At 35.1% G+C, this 18,286-nt stretch overlaps 1 protein-coding gene and 1 pseudogene across 1 annotated transcript in view; one reads left to right on the top strand and one right to left on the bottom strand.

Moving 5' to 3' along the window:
• Positions 1-18,286, top strand: part of LOC123462788 — a 187,018-nt gene that overhangs the window by 21,914 nt on the left and 146,818 nt on the right. The window contains exons 10-21 of the mRNA XM_045156362.1: positions 1,310-1,400; positions 2,553-2,623; positions 5,708-5,801; positions 7,351-7,427; positions 9,340-9,430; positions 10,398-10,474; positions 11,719-11,815; positions 12,975-13,045; positions 15,111-15,201; positions 15,864-15,940; positions 16,980-17,078; positions 17,346-17,445. Coding sequence (XP_045012297.1) covers positions 1,310-1,400; positions 2,553-2,623; positions 5,708-5,801; positions 7,351-7,427; positions 9,340-9,430; positions 10,398-10,474; positions 11,719-11,815; positions 12,975-13,045; positions 15,111-15,201; positions 15,864-15,940; positions 16,980-17,078; positions 17,346-17,445 — 1,036 coding nt within the window. The remainder of the gene's footprint in view (positions 1-1,309; positions 1,401-2,552; positions 2,624-5,707; positions 5,802-7,350; positions 7,428-9,339; positions 9,431-10,397; positions 10,475-11,718; positions 11,816-12,974; positions 13,046-15,110; positions 15,202-15,863; positions 15,941-16,979; positions 17,079-17,345; positions 17,446-18,286) is intronic.
• Positions 3,657-4,931, bottom strand: LOC123462759 (annotated as a pseudogene).

Genomic DNA, 18,286 nt, shown 5'->3' with positions numbered 1-18,286 from the left:
AAATTTCTTAACATAGATTGTGAGTGCTATAAACAATTCTCATTCACCTAGATAATTTTAAAGTGATGAAATTGAGCAGTGTTCTTACTGGGGCATAAGAGCTTTGTGGAGCTATTTCATGTGTTTTTACTCGGTATCCATTTCTCTTATGTCAGATCTTCTCCATGATAGACATTAAGTGCTCTATATATAATTCAGAGCCTATGATATTGTAATGATAATATAAAGTTTGCGAGCAGACAAAACACATTAAAATATTTTGAGTCCTGTGAATAAAATTGAGGTAACTTTTAGCCGAACTGATTGAGAGACATGTATGTGCCATCAGTGCAGTGTGAGGGTTGTATTTCTCATTCAGAATAAGATTTTGCACTTGTGAGGTACAAGCCCATTTGAAGACACGAGCACGTGCCAAACATATTAATATGAGTGAGGGCATCTCCGATGTAGGAGAGCCACCTGGAATGTAGTTATTCAGGGTAAAGCTGGTCATTCAAGAATGCCAGAGTAAGCAATATGAACAAGATTGCTTATGTCCTTGCAGTGAAGAGAGATTAATCTCTTAGAAAGTGCACATGTCATATTTAAAATAGCAAATAGATAGTTTTAGGCTTCTTTCTTACTGTACCATGGTGTATAGCTTTAAAGATCTTTCTAGATTGGCTAAGACATATACAATAAATCTAAACTATAGAAAATTTTATTTAAATCTCATATTATTTCTAACTGTAACAGGGTTGACTCCATCCCAAATTTTACATTCTCTAAAAATTACTCTGAGAAATATCCAGGCTCTTAATTTTTCATTCACTATGAAAAGGAGCTAGTACTGCTTGACCTCCTCCAGTGGATCATGGTCTGCGATTGTATCTCTTCCTTGATACATTTAATCTTTGTAGTTACAGAAAGAACTTTTTTTTCAATTTCTCCCAAATGATTAAAACAATAGCATAGCATGTGTTGTTATAAAGGATAATATATGAATAAAGTTAGTAAGTAACCTGATACATTTCTGGAAAAAACTATGTAATGTTTGATATTGTAAGCAATTTCCCTTTCCACAGACATTTTACCACCACCTTTGTGTTTCAAGTTTTCCCATGGCTTGCCACAGTTGCTTCCTATGGTAATGTAGGCTGTACAGTGACAGGAAACAGACTAGAAGTTGATGACCTATTTGACTGGTCTTCTTTAAATAAATGTGCTTTTCAATACTGCATCTCTTATATTGAAGTCTTGATTTAGTAATATGAAGTTTATAGATATGTGTAGAAGATTCATGAGACTCTTTTTAAAATTATATTAACAGAGCACTTTTAAATCTCTTTCTGAGATTAAAGAAGATTTTCATATGACTACTCATCAAAGACAAAAAAGTATGACATACTCACAAATAAAGGGTAAGAACTATACTTAGATATAGTTTTCATGATAGGATGACCATGAGATAATTATGAAAATATTGAAATGCAATGTCTGATAGTTATAAAGCATTATCTACAAAATTTTTGACCAGATATACACATTTGGCCATAACTTTTTCTTCCATTTCTTTGATATCACTCTTCCTCTACTATGTCCTTTATGATTCATTTTCATATTTTCCCCTATAGACTTACACCCACCTATCCATATTGTCATCAGTGTTTTTATTCTGAGCACAACTGTTTACCATAGTCTTGCACCATCAAGATATGTGCCATGTCTTGGGAATCCTTTCATAAGCCTCTTATTTTAGCTATTTTCTACTACAGTACCTTGATATGAAGCAAATCTCCATCAAGATCATAACTGCAGAGGAAAATGAAAATCAACCATTCATACCAACATGAATGGGGGCTTAACATCTAGAAGTCTTGCTTTAGACATGTTTAAGACATACACAGAATAATCACTTATGTCTTTTGTGGTAGGATGAGTCTTGATAAAGTAAAGTAAGTGGGGCACAAAATAATTGTTTCATATCAAGTTGTTTTGAAATAAGAAACAGAAATTTTGATGATGTAATTACAACTGACTTACAACTCTCTTGTTGGGGGAAGACACTGTGAAAATGTGATATGACATGTTCCTATGATATTCTCAAAGTGTGTACCTTGCATGTTGTTCATTGTTCCTGAGGTGGCAATTTGTGAATGGAACTTTGCAATCATTGCTTTCTCTGATCATGTTTATTTCTAAAGTCTGTCCCAGTGAAATTTTCACTGTTTCTAAATGTAGAATTGTCTTCTTGATTCATTTTAATGGAATGTCTGGTTTATGAATCATGTATTGTTATTTATTGTTTTTTCTGTGTGGGGGTGGGGTGGATTCATTTTTGAGGTTTGTTGTCACTCTAGCAAAGCTGACCCAGAACTCAGTCTGTACTCCTAAGCTGGATTTGAACTCACAACTTACCTTTTCCTCCTGAATGGTGGTTTTAGTGCTGTGTATTGCCAAGCCACACCTAGCATTTTTATAATTAAAACTTTCTACTTAATTCTATAAGGTTTATTCTTTGAATTACTGTTTCCTTTGAGTGAATTATAACTGTCTCTTGTTTTGTATGGCAGCAGCAGAGCCTATAGTGAAAACAGAAGGTGGCCAAGATAGCCATGACGACAATGACAAGCCTGAACCATGGGTATGATATCTTCAAATTTAAAATCATGTATTTATGCATGTCTTATGTCCAAAATGTGCATGTGGCAAATGTAAATATACTTGAGATTGCCCTATAGGTAATTGATGGCAAGTTATGATTTATTTTGGGAGAATTTTAGCACATGCCATGTTGTTAAACTACTGGGAAAGTCTGTAATAATTTTCATCTGGACATCATCTTTCAGGGGCTCTACAAGTTGTCTTGATGATAAAAATCTGCATCTCATTTCTATCAAAGCATAATATTGCTCAAAAAATTAAGATGAGTATGAAGTCTGGTGACTAAATTTTTATGTTGGATTCAAGGCAAGCTAGTTTTGAGGGCCAGGAAATTGAATTTATGTTAAGGGGGATTCTTGCATATGCATCAAAATTGTTGTTTTGATAATCAGTCATTATGTACAAACTTATAAGCCATATCTTTTCTTCTGCATTCTATTTTGCTACACATATGAATACATGCTTATGAAACATGCCCTTGTGAAGTGGTGGCTGATGCTTTTAAAATAACTACTCATAACCAAAATGTCACCAAAAATACTCCTCACTGTTTCCAGTAAGTGAGCTTAAATTGCTTCTGAGTACCCTACACTATTTTAATTTATCCAAAGTACTAAAAAGTTTTGTGTTTTGGGCAGTGTTGTCATTGGTGCATGAGGCCTTTGTGAAAATCTTTTATGTGTTTTGACTTGGAATCCATTGCTCTTTATTCATTTTTTTTTTTTTGCCAGTATATACATTTTGATTGAATCTCTAAGTTTACATTATGAAGTAGTATAAAAAAGTTCTCTATAATATTTTGCACAGCTACAGTAAAATACTAGGGACAGTGTAAAACTTACAAAGGATTACCTTTCTCAAAAACTAAGATCAAATAAATAAGTTTCATTTACCTCATTGAATTTTCCAGTTGACTTTTCCTTTATAATAGTAATAAGCTCTAGTTAGTTATATAAGTTTCAGTGTCAAGTCTTATCATTGTCGCTGATGTCTTTAGATCTCTGAACACTATTTCAATTAGTATCTACTAATTTCACTTCAAACATGAGTTTTGCATTTGGTGGAATTTTGGCATCAGGCTGTCCTTTCCATAAACCCATTTTGGTTCAATGTATAGTGGAGCCTTTTCTCCTTTATTCATTGTCAAGAGAGCTTCATCCCTGCCTCTGATAACTTTGCCTACTCCAACCTTAAAACTTCAAGGCTTGGCATTTTTCTTCTTCTTGAGCTTGTTTTAATATTAGTATCAAAAGCCATCCAGTCCTGTAGTGTTCCTGTGTACCAACACTGAACAGCCTCTCCCTTTTTTGGTAAAGTTTGTTTTATGTCCTTTCTTAAAAAAAGATTTTGTATATTTTGGTGGAACCTCATCCAGTCTCCACAGACTTCATAACTTTTGGTTTATCTTCTCTAAGCTTCACATGTTTCACTTGGCCATACTTTCAGTACCTGTGAAATGCTTACTTTCAAAGAGAAGGCTATAGGCTGTACCCAAATGGTCCTGATTAGCTGTTTTTGCTACATTTTTTTATATTTCCTAATAATGTGTGCTCTGCAAGAAACAACTCTGAACTGTGATCCTGCAGACACTTGACAATGCCCTTCTTGGGCCACTGCTCAGTGCGCAGCTGCTCCACTATCTGTGCCTGCTGTGGCACTTGTGAGACGTAAGCCCATTCGAAGACATGAGCACATGCCAAACCCTAATGTGTGTGAGGCTATCTCCGACGTGAGAGATGCATATCAAATATAGGCTTTTGTAGTCATGCCTGGCATTCAAGAATGGCAGAGTAAGCAATGTGAACATGATCACTTGTGTCCTGGCAATGAAGAGAGATTAATCTCTTTGAAACTGGGGCGGAAAGAATGTCAGAGTCACGTGTTGGGTCAGGATATGCAGAGACATTTATCGTACCAATAACTGTGGGCTAACTCCACAATACACGACCCATTTACATCAACAAGGAGGGGCTATTGGGAGGGGGTAGGTCATGAATGAGCCTAAACAATGGTACCAAACTGCCTGTATTTGCTGAAAAGAAAACTAATAAATTTTAAAAAATAAATAAAATAAAATAACAAATAGATGTTTTTATGCTTCTTTTGCACTCTGTCATGGTGTATAGCTTTGAAGATCTTTCTAGATTGGCTGAGACATACACAGTAAATCTAAACTATAGATCATTTTATTTAAAATTCATATGATTACTATCTTTAACACAGTGTAGACTCCATTCCAAATTTTACATTCCCTTAAAATTTCTCTGAGAAATACCCAGGGTCTTCATTTTTCACTCACTATGAAAAGGAGCTAGTACTGCTTGACCTCCTCTAGTCGATCACGGCCTGCGGCTGTATCTCTCCCTTTCCACACATAATCTTTATAGTTATAGAAGGAACTGGTTTTGGATTTGTCCCAAATGATTAAAATGGTAGCATAGCATGTATTCTTATACAGGATACTATATGGATGAAATTATAAAAGTAACCTGATTTGGGCTGGAGAGATGGCTTAGCGGTTAAGCGCTTGCCTGTGAAGCCTAAGGACCCCGGTTCAAGGCTCGGTTCCCCAGGTCCCACGTTAGCCAGATGCACAAGGGGGCGCACGCGTCTGGAGTTCGTTTGCAGAGGCTGGAAGCCCTGGCGCGCCCATTCTCTCTCTCTCTCCCTCTATCTGTCTTTCTCTCTGTGTCTGTCGCTCTCAAATAAATAAATAAATAAATTTTAAAAATATTTATAAAAAAGTAACCTGATTTGTTTCAGAAGACACTGTAATGTTTGATGTTGTTAGCGATTTCCTTTTCAATACACATTTTACTATCATCATTGTGTTGCAAGTTTTCCCTTGGCTTGCCACAGTTGCTTCCTATGGTAATGTAGGCTGTACAGTGACAGGAAACAGATTTGATATTGATGACCTATTTGACTGATCCCCATTAAATAAGTGTGGTTTTCAATGCTGCATCTCTTATGTTGATATATTGGATTAGCATTATGAAATATGAATGTGTTTGTAGATATGTATAGGAGATTCATAAGGCTCTTTTTAAAATCATATCTGCAGAGCACTTCTGAGTCAATTTCTGAGATTAAAGAAGATTGTCATATGACTATTCATCAAATCCAAAAATTTATGACACACTTTTCACAAATAAAGGGTAAGAACTATACTTAAATAAAAATTGTTTTCATGATAGTATGACAATGAAATCATTTTGAAAATAATAAGTTGCAATTTCTGATAGTTATGAAGCATTACCCTAAAAAATTTTGGACAAATATACACATTTGGCCATAACTTGTTCTTTCATTTCCTTTGATCTCTTTCTGCCTCCGTTATGTCCTTTACAACTCATTTTCATATTTTCCCCTATATACTTACACCCACCTATCTACATTGTTATATATATATTTTTTACTCTGAGTACACATGTTAGCATACTCTTGCACAATCATGACATGTGACATCTTGGGAAGCTTTTCATAAATCTCTTACTGACCTCTTATAAAATCCAGAAACAGGGCTGGAGAGATAGCTTAATGGTTAAGGCATTTGCCTGTGAAGAAAAAGGACCCAGAATCAATTCCCCAGGACCCACGTAAGCCAGATGCACAAGGGTACATGCGTCTGGAGATTGTTTGCAGTTGTTAGAGGCCCTGGTGTGCCCATTCTGTCTCTGTCTCTGTCTGTTTGCAAATACATAAAAAAAAAAATAAAATCCAGAACCAGGAATTTAGGAATCTCTCCATAAAGTATTTTTGAGCAAATAAATTTAAACCACTCAAAGACTGTTGAAAAGGAGTTTAGCAACATGAACAGAGCTGTAGTATTGTAGAAAGAACATATATAATAGCATAATCAGTTATGTCTTCTTGTGTCAGACTGAGTCATTGATAGACATAAAACAAACAAGATAAGAATTATTATATTTGTTTCAGTCTGGTTACATATATTTGGAAATATTGACTGAAAAATTCATGATGAAATTGCTTTTGATTTGCCTTATTGTGTTTTAAAGAGGTTACAGTGAATAATGTAAGGTGACAAGTGACTATGACATTTTCAAAATGTTCATCTTGATTGTACATTGAACTTGAGCAGATATATTTGTGTATAAATCTTTGTAATCATTGTCTTTGCTGAACCATTTCACAGCTAGGGACTATACCAGTGACATGTTTAAGGTTATGAAAATTGGAAGTATCTTCTAAATATTTACATATTCAAATAAGGTTCATGAATGAGGAGATGGCTTAGCAGTTAATGTGCTTGCCAGTGGAGAGTAAGGACCCATGTTTCTCTCTCCATATCCCATGTAAGCCAGAAGCCAAATGTGACCCAACCACAATCATGAAAGTTAGCTCATGCACACAAGGTAGTGTACACATCTGGAGTTGGCCTGAGGTGGCTGGAGGCCATAACACACCAATTCTGCCTTTCTCTCCTGTGCTCTGTATTTCAATCTCCCCGCTCCCCTTCTGGCACATATAAAGTAAAAAAAAAAAAAAAAAAAAAAGGCCAAATTTCTGAATTTGCTTCAAAAAACAATGGAAAACTAAAAGTTCAGATTCATTGTAAATCATATTTATGGATACAAATTTTATTACAATTAAGTCTTTTTATACTGTAATTATTTTGGTCCACTTTTATGCATGCAATGAATTTAACTGAAGTATTCTTTTTTTGTTTGTTTGTTCTTTTCCTAGAAACATCAACAGTCTGTGCTGTGGCACCAGAAAGGCAGAAAACCAGTCATGGAGACAGTGAAATGGATATACCAAGGGTATGTAATATTCAGTTTTCAAACTAACCATATACTGTGTATTCACTTTCAAAATTTACTGTAGACCTATGTAAATGCACGTGTCTTGGTCTCATAAGATAATGCATGCCAGTTTAGCTTTGCTTTTGGACAGATCTATCTCATTGCATGTTGGTAGTGTGTTGCCAGAGCTCGTATTCAACAAGAGCCAAAGATCACCTTTCAGTGGCTTTGCAATTTGTATAAATGCATAACATCTCATTAAGAATAAGTTCAGAATCAAGTCTGATGAGTCAGTTCCTAATACGAAATTATGGGTAAGTAGCATGTGATAGTCTTGAATTAAAAAGAACGGCTTAGTGTTCCCAGTGCTCAAATTTGATGTTTTCATATAATCAATGATTAATTGCAAAGTTAAAGAAGGAATCTTTTCTTGTGCATTCCATTTCATTACACATATGAGTTCATTTTTATTAAACGTCCACTTGTGAAATGGTAGCTGTTGCTTTTGGTTGCTTTCAAAATAACTCCTCATATCCACAAATGTCATAAAAAATATTCTACACTGTTGCCAGTGGGTGACTTAAAATTGTGTCTGAGTACTCTGCACTATCTGAATTCACATAAGTACTTAAAAGTGATTTGTTTGGCCAGTGTTCTCATTGGTGCATGAGGCCTTTGTGAAGAACTTTGATGTACTTTGACTTGGAATCGATTGTGCTTATATCACAACTTCTCTATGATAGATTTTAAAAGCTCCATATAGGGCTGGAGAGATGGCCTAGTGGTTAAGCACTTGTCTGAGAAGCCCAAGGAGCCCAGTTCAAGGCTCAATTCCCCAGGCCACATTAGCCAGATGCACAAGGGGGCACATGCATCTGGAGTTCATTTGCAGTGGCTGGAGACCCCTGCACGACCATTCTCTCTCTGTCTCTCATTCTCTCTCTGCCTTTCTCTCTGTGTCTGTCACTCTCAAACAGGTAAGTAAAAAATGAACAAAAAATCATTTGAAAGCTCCATATATCATGCAGAGCCTATGATATTGTAATGATAATACAAAATATGCAAGTAGGTAAAACAGTAATTTTTTTACTTTCACACTTTGTTTCTATTTATTTTTATTATTGTATTAGAATATGTTTTACAAAGTGATGGGCTTAAGTACGTTCTCATACATGCATACAATGAACTTTGATCATATTAATGCCTCTATTACTCACACTCATACTTGCACATGACAAGCAGACAGAGAGAGAATGTATGTGCTGTTAGTGCAGTGTGAAGTTTGAATTTCTGATTCAGATTAAGATTTTCCACTTGTGAGACATAAGCCTATTTGAAGACATTAGCACATGCCAAATATATTAATATGTGTGAGGGAATCTCTGATGTAAGAGAAACATTTGGAACATAGGTATTGGGAGGTCATGTCTGTCATTCAAGAATGACAGAGTAAGGAATGTGAACAAGATTGCTTCTGTCCTTGCAATGAAAAGAGATTAGTAAATGTCATATTTAGAATAGCAAATAGATGCTTTTATGCTTCCTTCTCACTCTGCCATGGTGTATACCTTTGATGATCTTTCTAGATTGGCTAAGACAAGCAGAGTAAATCTAAACTATAGATCATTTTATTTAAACATAATATGATTTCTAGCTTTAAAGCTGTTTCTTTACCATTATTATTTTGCCCATGGACGTTTTCCCTATTTCTCTTAGCTTGCCACCCTTGCTTCCTATAGTTACATAGGCTGTAAGATGACTGGAAACAGATCTGATATTGATAACCCTTTAGACAGGTCTCAAATAAAGAAATATTGTTTTTAATACCTGCTTCTCTTATGATAAATCTTTATGATTTAGTAATATGAAATATGAATGCTTTTTATATATGCATAGGAGATTTAGAAACTCTTGGCTTTCACATTAACAGAGTATTTCTGAGCCTCTTTCTGAGAAGAAAAAAGACAGTCATATAAGTATTGCCCAAAGACCAAAACAAACAACACATTCACAAAGAAAAGGTAAGAACTGTACTCAAACAGAAATTGGTTTCATGAAACTTTGACCATGAAACTATTTTGAAAACATTACAACATAGGCACTAGTGGGAAGGCTATTCTGAAAAATTTTTGTCAAACTCTACATATTTGGCCATAAATTTTATTCCTTTACTTTCAGTATCATTCTGCTGCTAGTATGTCCTCTACCACTGATTTTCATATTTTCTGCTATAGACATACCAACCTATTGATGTCTTAATGAATGTTTTCATTCTGAGTACACATGTTGTCATGCTGTGCACCCACAGACAATGTACCATGTCTTGTAAAGCCATTCCTAAGCCTATCATTGAGCTCTTTTAATATCCAAAGCCTGAATTTAGAAACTTCTCTATAAATAATTGTTGAACAAATGAATTTCAACCACTCACACACTGATGAAAGGATGGTTAGCAATATGAACAGAGCTGTCATAGAGAGAACAAAGAAAGATAGCATAATCCGTTATGCCTTCTGTGTCAGACAGTCATTGATAGACTGGGATACTAAAAGGTCCTATTTCCGTTTCTCTCAATTTATGAGCATAGGGGAAAAATTGACAGAAAACTTGATGACAAACTACATTTCTTTTGCCTTTTTCTGTCTCAAGGATGTCATAGTAAATAATATAAGATGACATGTCACTATGATATTTTCAAAATGTGCATCTTGGGGAATTATACATTTAACCTGAGATGATGAGCTTATGTAGAGATTCTTGTAACCATTCTCTTTTCTGAATCATTTCAAGACTAGGGATGGTAGCAGTAACATGGTTAAATTTCAAAAATTAAAACAATATAAAAAGAATTACATATTCAAATAAGGTACAGATTATTTAAAAGTCAAAGTTATTAATACAAATTTACTACAATTAAAGGTTTCTATTAAGTTTGTGGGTGCAATCATTTTCATGCAATTCAGTTGAAGTATCCATTTCTTTTTCTAGAAGTATCAGCAGATTATGCTGTGAAACCAGTAATACAGAAAACCAGTCATGGAGATAGTGAAATGGATATATCAATGGTATGGAGTATTCAAATTTCAAAAGTATATACTGTATACTCACTTTCAAATTTTACTGCAGACCTATAAAAATGCACATTTTTTAGCCTCATAATGTAAGGCATTCCAGTTTAGTTTTACTTTTGGACAGATCTGTCTGATTACATGTTGGTAGTGTGCTGTCAGAGCTTCCATTGACTTTCAGTGGCTTTGCAATTTTGCTTTCTGATAATCTAACCCTTCATTTGTATAAAGGCATAAGATATCATTAAGAAATGAGTTCAAAATCAAGTCTGATGACTCAGTTCCTAATAGGAAATTGTGGGTAAGGAGCATGTGATGGTAAGGATTTCAGGTGAATGGGTCAATATTCGTAGTGTTCAAACTTGATGTTTTCATATAATCAGTGATTAATTCCGAAGTCAACACTGAATCTTTTCTTGTAGTTTTTAGTTCACTGTGCTGTGTCTCTTGTCTTCAAGAATGTGTATTTTAAAGTATTTACTACACTATTGAGGCCATTGAAATTAAATTTTAACAAATAATTCTCAATTGGGTATTGTGCTGCATGCCTTTAATCCCAGCAATTGGGAGGCAGAGAGAGGAGGAGAGGTCTGGGCCTGAGGCCAGTCTGGATCAAAAGAACGAGATCCAGGTCAGCCTGAACTACATTAAGATTACAAACATCCATATCTATACATATCTTTTGAAGTGTGGAGAGGAAATAGTACTTTATATTCTTTATCATATCACTTTTTGTAAATGTTGAATATATTCCTGTTTATTTTTCTATGTTCTGTTTTGTAGCCTTAAGAAGTGTTTGAAACATATCTGAATGTATAAAATAAGCATAAATGCCCTACATGGTGCGATGCTGCATTATATATAAAACTGTGTGTATACATTAAATTTTGTCTGTTGAAAAAAAAAAAGATTACAAACATGACCTGCTATGTTTGAGCACAAGTGGTGTATTCTTTGATATTATAAACTATATCTTGGGAACATATTCTTTCCCAACAGCATTGTATTAAAAAATTTGCCTTTTGCCTACCTAATTTAGTTCCTTTGGTTATTACGTGGATAAGGGAGAAAATGAAGATGACTTTAGTAACAATTTTCACAGCATTTGATTGAAGAAATGTGACTTTAAAATACTTGTTCCTTTTATTTTGAAGAATGGGGTTCTTTTGAAATATGCAACATGATACTGTTAGTAGCTCTGTATAGATTTTGTGAAACACTTTTCTTCATTATGTTACCAGTGTATCCCTGAGTCTCTTTCTGAGAAGAAAGAAATTGATAGTATATGTGACACTTCTACTAAAGCAAGACAACAAATGGCCAATGAACAAGTAAAAGGTTAGATATATAATGATTAGTAACTCAGTTGAATGCTTTTATGATCATTCCCATTGGAAAACAGTGAAATGTCCTGTGATAAGGAGATATGGAGCCTTATCCAGGAGAATTTTCCTAAATCTACAAATTCCTCAATCCTTTCTTCCTCTTTTGGTATCAGTCAGCTTCTGAGCATGGTTTCTCACTCATTTTCCGTATTTTCACCTGTCCACTTCTATCTATCTATACCGATTGTCATGCATGCTTTCACACTGAGTGCACAACATACTCCATGCCATCAAGTACATCATGTGGTGGAGAGTGTTTGGATGCCATTTCTAGACCTCACACTGATCTGTTTTCTACTGCAGTACCTGATATTGAGCAAATCTCCATCAGTAACAAAACTGTACAGGAAAATGAAAATTAACCAGCATGAACAGGGACTTAGCATCTAGGAACCTTGCTGTGATCATGTTTAAAAAGTACCCAGACAGAATAACCAGTTATGTCTTTTGTGGAGGGATAAGTCTTCAACAATGTAAAGCAAATGGGCAAATGGGGAACAAAAGAGTGTTTCATATCAAATCATTTTGAAATAAGAAAAAATTTAACAGAAATTTTGATGATTTAATTATATATTACTTATAAACTTTGTCTTGGTGGAAGTCACTATGAAATGCATGACATGACACGTGCCTGTGATATATTCAAAGTGTGTGTCTAGCATGTTGTTCATTGTTCCTCAGGTGCTAAATTTTGAATGGAACTTTGCAGTCATTCCTTTCTTGGATCATATTGGTTTCTAGAGTCTGTCTCAGTGATATTTTTAATGTTTCTGAACATAGAAGTGTCTTCACATTTCAGTTTAATGGAATGTCTGTTTTATGAAAGTAGTACATTTTTATTGACTTAATATTTCTCTGGAGGGTGGGCTCATTTTGGAAGTATGCTGTCCCTCTAAGACCGACCTAGAACTCATTCTGTACTCCTAGGCTGGCCTTGAGCTCACAAGAATCCTCTTCCCTTTTCTTCCTCAATGCTGGTATTAGTGGTGTGTGTCAACAAGCTGAACCTAGGATTTTTTATAATTAAAACCTTCTACTTAATTCTATAAAAATTTTTGTATAACTGTTTCATTTGAGGAAATTTTACCTTAGTGTATGTTTTTGTATGGCAGTACCAGAGCCTATAGTGAAAATAGAAGCCAGCCGAGACAGCCATGGTGACGATGACAAGGCTGAGTCCCAGGTATAAAATCTTAAAATTTAAAGTCATATATTTACACTTGTTTTGGGTTCAAAATGTGCATGTGGCAAATAAAAATATACTTGAAATTGCCCTACAGGTCATTGAGAACAAGTTACCACTTATTTTGGAAGAATTTTAGTGCATACCACATTCTTAGACTATTAGGAGAGCATGAAATAATTTGTGTCTGGGGCTGGAGGGATGGCTTAGCTGTTAAGGCACTTGCCTCCAAACCCAAAGGACCCAGGTTCAATTCCCCAGTACCACATAAGCCAGATGTACAAGGGGGCACATGCGTCTGGAGTTCGTTTGCAATGGCTAGTGGCCATGTCGCACCCATTCTTTGTCTGTCTTTCTCCTCTCTATCTCTCTCTCTTTCTGCTTGCAAATAAATTAATAAATAAAAATTTAAAATAACAATAATAATTTACATCTGGACATCATCTTTCTGGGGCTCTACTAGTTGTCTTTATGATAAAAAAAATAGGTCTTCATTTCTATCAAAGCATAAAGTTTCCAGAAAATTAGAATGAAAATTTGTCTGGTGACCAAATTTTCTATCCTGACTTCTAGGCAAGCTAGTTGTACAGGTTAGGAAATTGAATTGATGTTAAGGGCAGATTATTGCCTATGGGTCAAAATTTGTGTTCAGATAATCAGTCCTTTACCACAGACTTAAAGGCCCCATATTTTCTTTTGCATTTCATTTCACTACACATACAAAGGGCACATATTTTTAAACATGCCCTTGTGAAATGGTGGCTGTTGCTTTTGGTTGCTTTTAAAATGCCTCCCCATATCCACAAATGTCATCAAAAGTATTCTACACTTTTGCAGTGAGTGAGTTAAAATTGCTTCTGAGTACTCAACACTGTTTGAATTCACATAAAGTACTTGAAAGTGATATGTTTGAGCAGTGTTCTCATTGGTGCATGAGGACTTCGTGAGGCTCTTTGATGTGTTTGCAGTTGGAATTCATTGCTCTAATGTTACATCTTCTCTATGATAGACTTCAAAACTCCACATATCATAAATGGCCTATGATATTATAATGATTATATAAAATATGCAAGCAGATAAAATACAGTAAAATTTTTTGAGCCCTGTGAAAAAATTGAGATTACTTTTATCCAAACAGATTGAGAGAACATGTATATCCCATCAATGCAGTAAGAGAGTTATGTTTCTCATTCAGTATAAGAGATTGTACTTGTGAGATATGAGCCCATTTGAATACATGAGCACACAGCAAACATATTAAAATGTGTGAGGGCATCTCTAATGTGAGAGAAACATGTCGAATACAGGTATTCATGGTCATGTTGGTCATTCAGGAATGACAGAATAAGCAATGTGAACAAGATCACTTGTTTCCTTGGAGTGGTGAGAGATTAATCTCTTAGAAAGTGTACCTGTCATATTTAAAACAGCAAATAGATTTTTTTTTTGCTTCTTTCTTACTCTGCCATGGTATATAGCTTTGATGATCATTCTATATTGGCTAACACATGCATAATAAATCTAAACTATAGATCACTTTATGTAAACCTAATATGATTTCTAGCTGTAAACTGATTCTTTAACATTATTATTTTGCCTATGAAAGTTTTCCCTATTTCACTTAGCTTGTCACAGTTGCTCCTCTGGTTACATAGGCTGTAAGATGACTGGAAATAGGCTTCATATTGATAACTCTTGTGACAGGTCTCTCACAAAGATTTGTTATTCTGAGCTGGAGACATGGCTCAGAGGTTAAGGCACTTGCCTGCAAAGCAAAATGACCTGAGTTTGAATCCTCATTACCCACATAAAACAGATGCACAGAGAAGCACATGCCTCTGGTGCTCATTTGCAGTGGCTAGAGGCCCTGGTACACCCATTCTATAGGTCTCTCTCTTTCACACTGTCTTCTTGCAAATGAATTTTTAAAAATTTAAAAAAGAAATGTTGCTCTGCATATCTGCTTCTCTTATGATGAAGACTAGGTTATTTAGTAATATGAAATATGAATGTCTTTGTGTATACAGATAGGAGATTTAGAAACTCTTGTATTTCATGTTAACAGAGCATTTCTGAGCCTCTTTCTGAGAAGAAAGAACATGATCATATAACTATTGCTCAAAGTCCAAAACCTACAACACATTCAAAAATACAAGGTAAGAACTGTACTTGAATAGATACTGGTTTCGTGCTTCTTTGACCATGAAGCCGTTTTTGAAAACATTGCATTGCATGCGCTGATAGTTAAGAAGCATTACCTGAAATATTTTTGTCCAACTATACATATTTGGCCATAAAGTTTTCTTCCATTCCTTTCAGTATCATTCTGCTGCTAGTACGTCCTTGATCACTGCTTTACTTTCTTTATTTTCTCCTGTAGTGATATACCAACCTATTGATTATTTGAATGGATGTTTTCATTTTGAGTACACATGTTGTTATGCTGTGCACAAAATGACAATGTTCCATGTCTTAGAAAGCCATTCGTAGGCCTATGATGATATGTTACTATGATGTTTTCAAAATATGTATCTTGGGTAATTGTACACTTAACCTGAGATGAGCTTCTGTAGAGATTTTTATAGTCATTCTTTTCTTTCTGAGCCATTTCAAAGCTACAGAAGGTATAAGTCACATGTTTAAGATTCAAAAATTAAAAGAATCTCAAAAGAATTACATATTCAAGTAAGGCTCAGATTATTTGAAAATCAAAGTTATTAATAGAAATTTAATTACAAATAATGGTTTCTATTCCCTATTTTTTCAGTAAAATTATTTTCATACAATTTATTTAATTAAACTGTCCATTTTTATTCAGATGCATTACCAGATCATCCCGTAAAACCAGAAATTCAGAAAGCCAGTCATGGATATAGCAAAATGGATAGACCACTGGTATGGAGTATTCTAATTTCAAAACTAAATATATTGTATATTCCCTTTTAAAATTTATTGTAGATCTATACAAATGCACATTTTGTTGGCCTCATGATGTAATGCATGCCAGTTTAGTTTTACTTTTGGACAGATCTGCCTGATTGAATGTTGGTAGTATTGGTAGTCAGAGCTTGCATTTAACAAAAGCTACAGATCATCTTTCAGTGGCCTTGCACTTTTGCTTTCTGATAATCTTGGCCCCTGTTTGCATAAAGGCATAAGATTTCATTAAGAACGGAGGTAAAATCAAGTCTGAGGACTCAGTTCCTAATGGGAAATTAAGGGTAAATTGCATGTGATGGTCCGGATTACAAGTGAATGGATCAATATTCCCAGTGCTCAAACTTGATGTTTTTATATAATTGGTGATTAATACCAAAGTCAAAGGCTGAATCTTTTCTTGAAGTTTCTAGTTGACTGTGGTGTGTCCTCTCTCTACAAGAATATGTATTTTTATGCATTTACTACTCATATGAGGTCATTGCAAATGGGTTTTAACAAATACTTCTCAGGTGTGGTATTGCATGCCTTTAATCCCAGCAATTGGGAGGCAGAGAAAGGATGAGAGATCTAAGCTTGAGACCAATCTGGATCAAAAAAATGAGATCCAGGTCAGTCTGGGCTACAATAAAGTTATGAATATGGCTTGCTACATTTAAGGGCAAATGGTGTATACTTTGATATTCTAAAATATTTCTTGGGAACGTATTCTTTATCAGTAGGGTTGTATTAAAAATATTTTCTTGAGCTGGAGAGATGGCTTAGTGGTTAAGCGCTTGCCTGTGAAGCCTAAGGAGCCTGGTTCAAGGCTCGATTCCCCAGGACCCACGTTAGCCAGATGCACAAGGGGCACACACATCTGGAGTTGGTTTGCAGTGGCTGGAGGCCCTGGCGTGCACATTCTCTCGCTCTCTCTGCCTGCTTCGTGTCACTCTCAACTAAATATATAAAAAAATGAACCAAAAATATGAATAATAATAAAATATTTCCTTGCCAGACGTTGTGGCGCATGCCAGTAATCCCGGCAATCGGAAAAGAGTGGGAGGAATATCACTGTCAGTCCAAGGCCAACCAGAGAAAACAAAGTGAATTCCAGGTCAGCCTGAGCCAGTGTGAGACTCAAACTTGAAAAGGAAAAAAAAAATTTCTATCACTTACCTAATTTAATTCCTTTGGTTATTGCATGGATAAAGCAGAAAATAAATATGACTTTAATAACAACTTTACCAGAAAACGATTGAAGAAATATGATTTTAAATACATGTTCCTTTTATTTTGAAGATCAAAGCTTTTCAAGTATATGATATGATTCTATCTGTAGCTCTGAATAGATTTTATATAACACTTTTCTTAATTACTATAGAAGCTTATCCATGACACTCTTTCTAAGAAGAAAGAAGATGATAATGTACGAGGCACTACTACTAAAGCAAGACAACAAAGGTCAAATATACAAGTAAAAGGTTAGATCCATATTGATTACTAACCATGTTGAATGCTTTTAGATCATTACATTTGGAAAATAGAGAATTGCCCTGTTATAAGTAGACATGGAGCCTTATGCAGTAGGATTTTCCTATATCTAGAGATTCCTCACAATTTTCTTCCTGTAATGGCAGTATTCAGCTTCAGAGCATGGTTTCTCACTTAATTTCCATATTTTCACCTATTGACTCCTATGTATGTACACCTGTTTTCTTACATGCTTTCACACTGAGTGCACATCATGCTCCATACCATCATGTAAATGTTATGGACAGTGTTTGGATGCCATTCCTAAACCTCACATTGACCTCTTTTCTATTACGGTACCTGATATTAAGCAAATCTCCATCAATAACAAAACTGTACAGGAAAATGAAAATTAACCATTACTACTAGCATGAACAGGGACTTAGTATCTAGGAGCCTTGCTGTGATCATGTTTAAAAAGTACCCAGACAGAATAACCAGTTATGTCTTTTGTGGAGGGATAAGTCTTCAACAATGTAAAGCAAATGGGGAACAAAGGAGTGTTTCATATCACATTGTTTTGAAATGAGAAAAAAAATTTAATTTAATTTATTAGATTTCTTTTCAGCAAATACAGGCAGTTTGGTACCATTGTTTAGGCTCATCCATGACCTACTCCCTCCCAATGGCCCCTCCTTATTGATGTAAATGGGTCGTGCATTGTGGAGTTAGCCCACAGTTATTGGTAAGATGAATGTCTCTTCATATCATGACCCAACAGGTGACTCTGACATTCTTTCCACCCCCTCTTCCGCAAAATTTCCCTGAGCCATGTTGGGTTCATTTTTGGTC

This window comes from Jaculus jaculus, chromosome 8, assembly GCF_020740685.1.
Source record: "Jaculus jaculus isolate mJacJac1 chromosome 8, mJacJac1.mat.Y.cur, whole genome shotgun sequence".
NCBI lineage: Eukaryota > Metazoa > Chordata > Mammalia > Rodentia > Dipodidae > Jaculus > Jaculus jaculus.
Note: the sequence above shows the minus strand (reverse complement) of the source record. Positions and strands in the feature narration are given on the sequence as shown.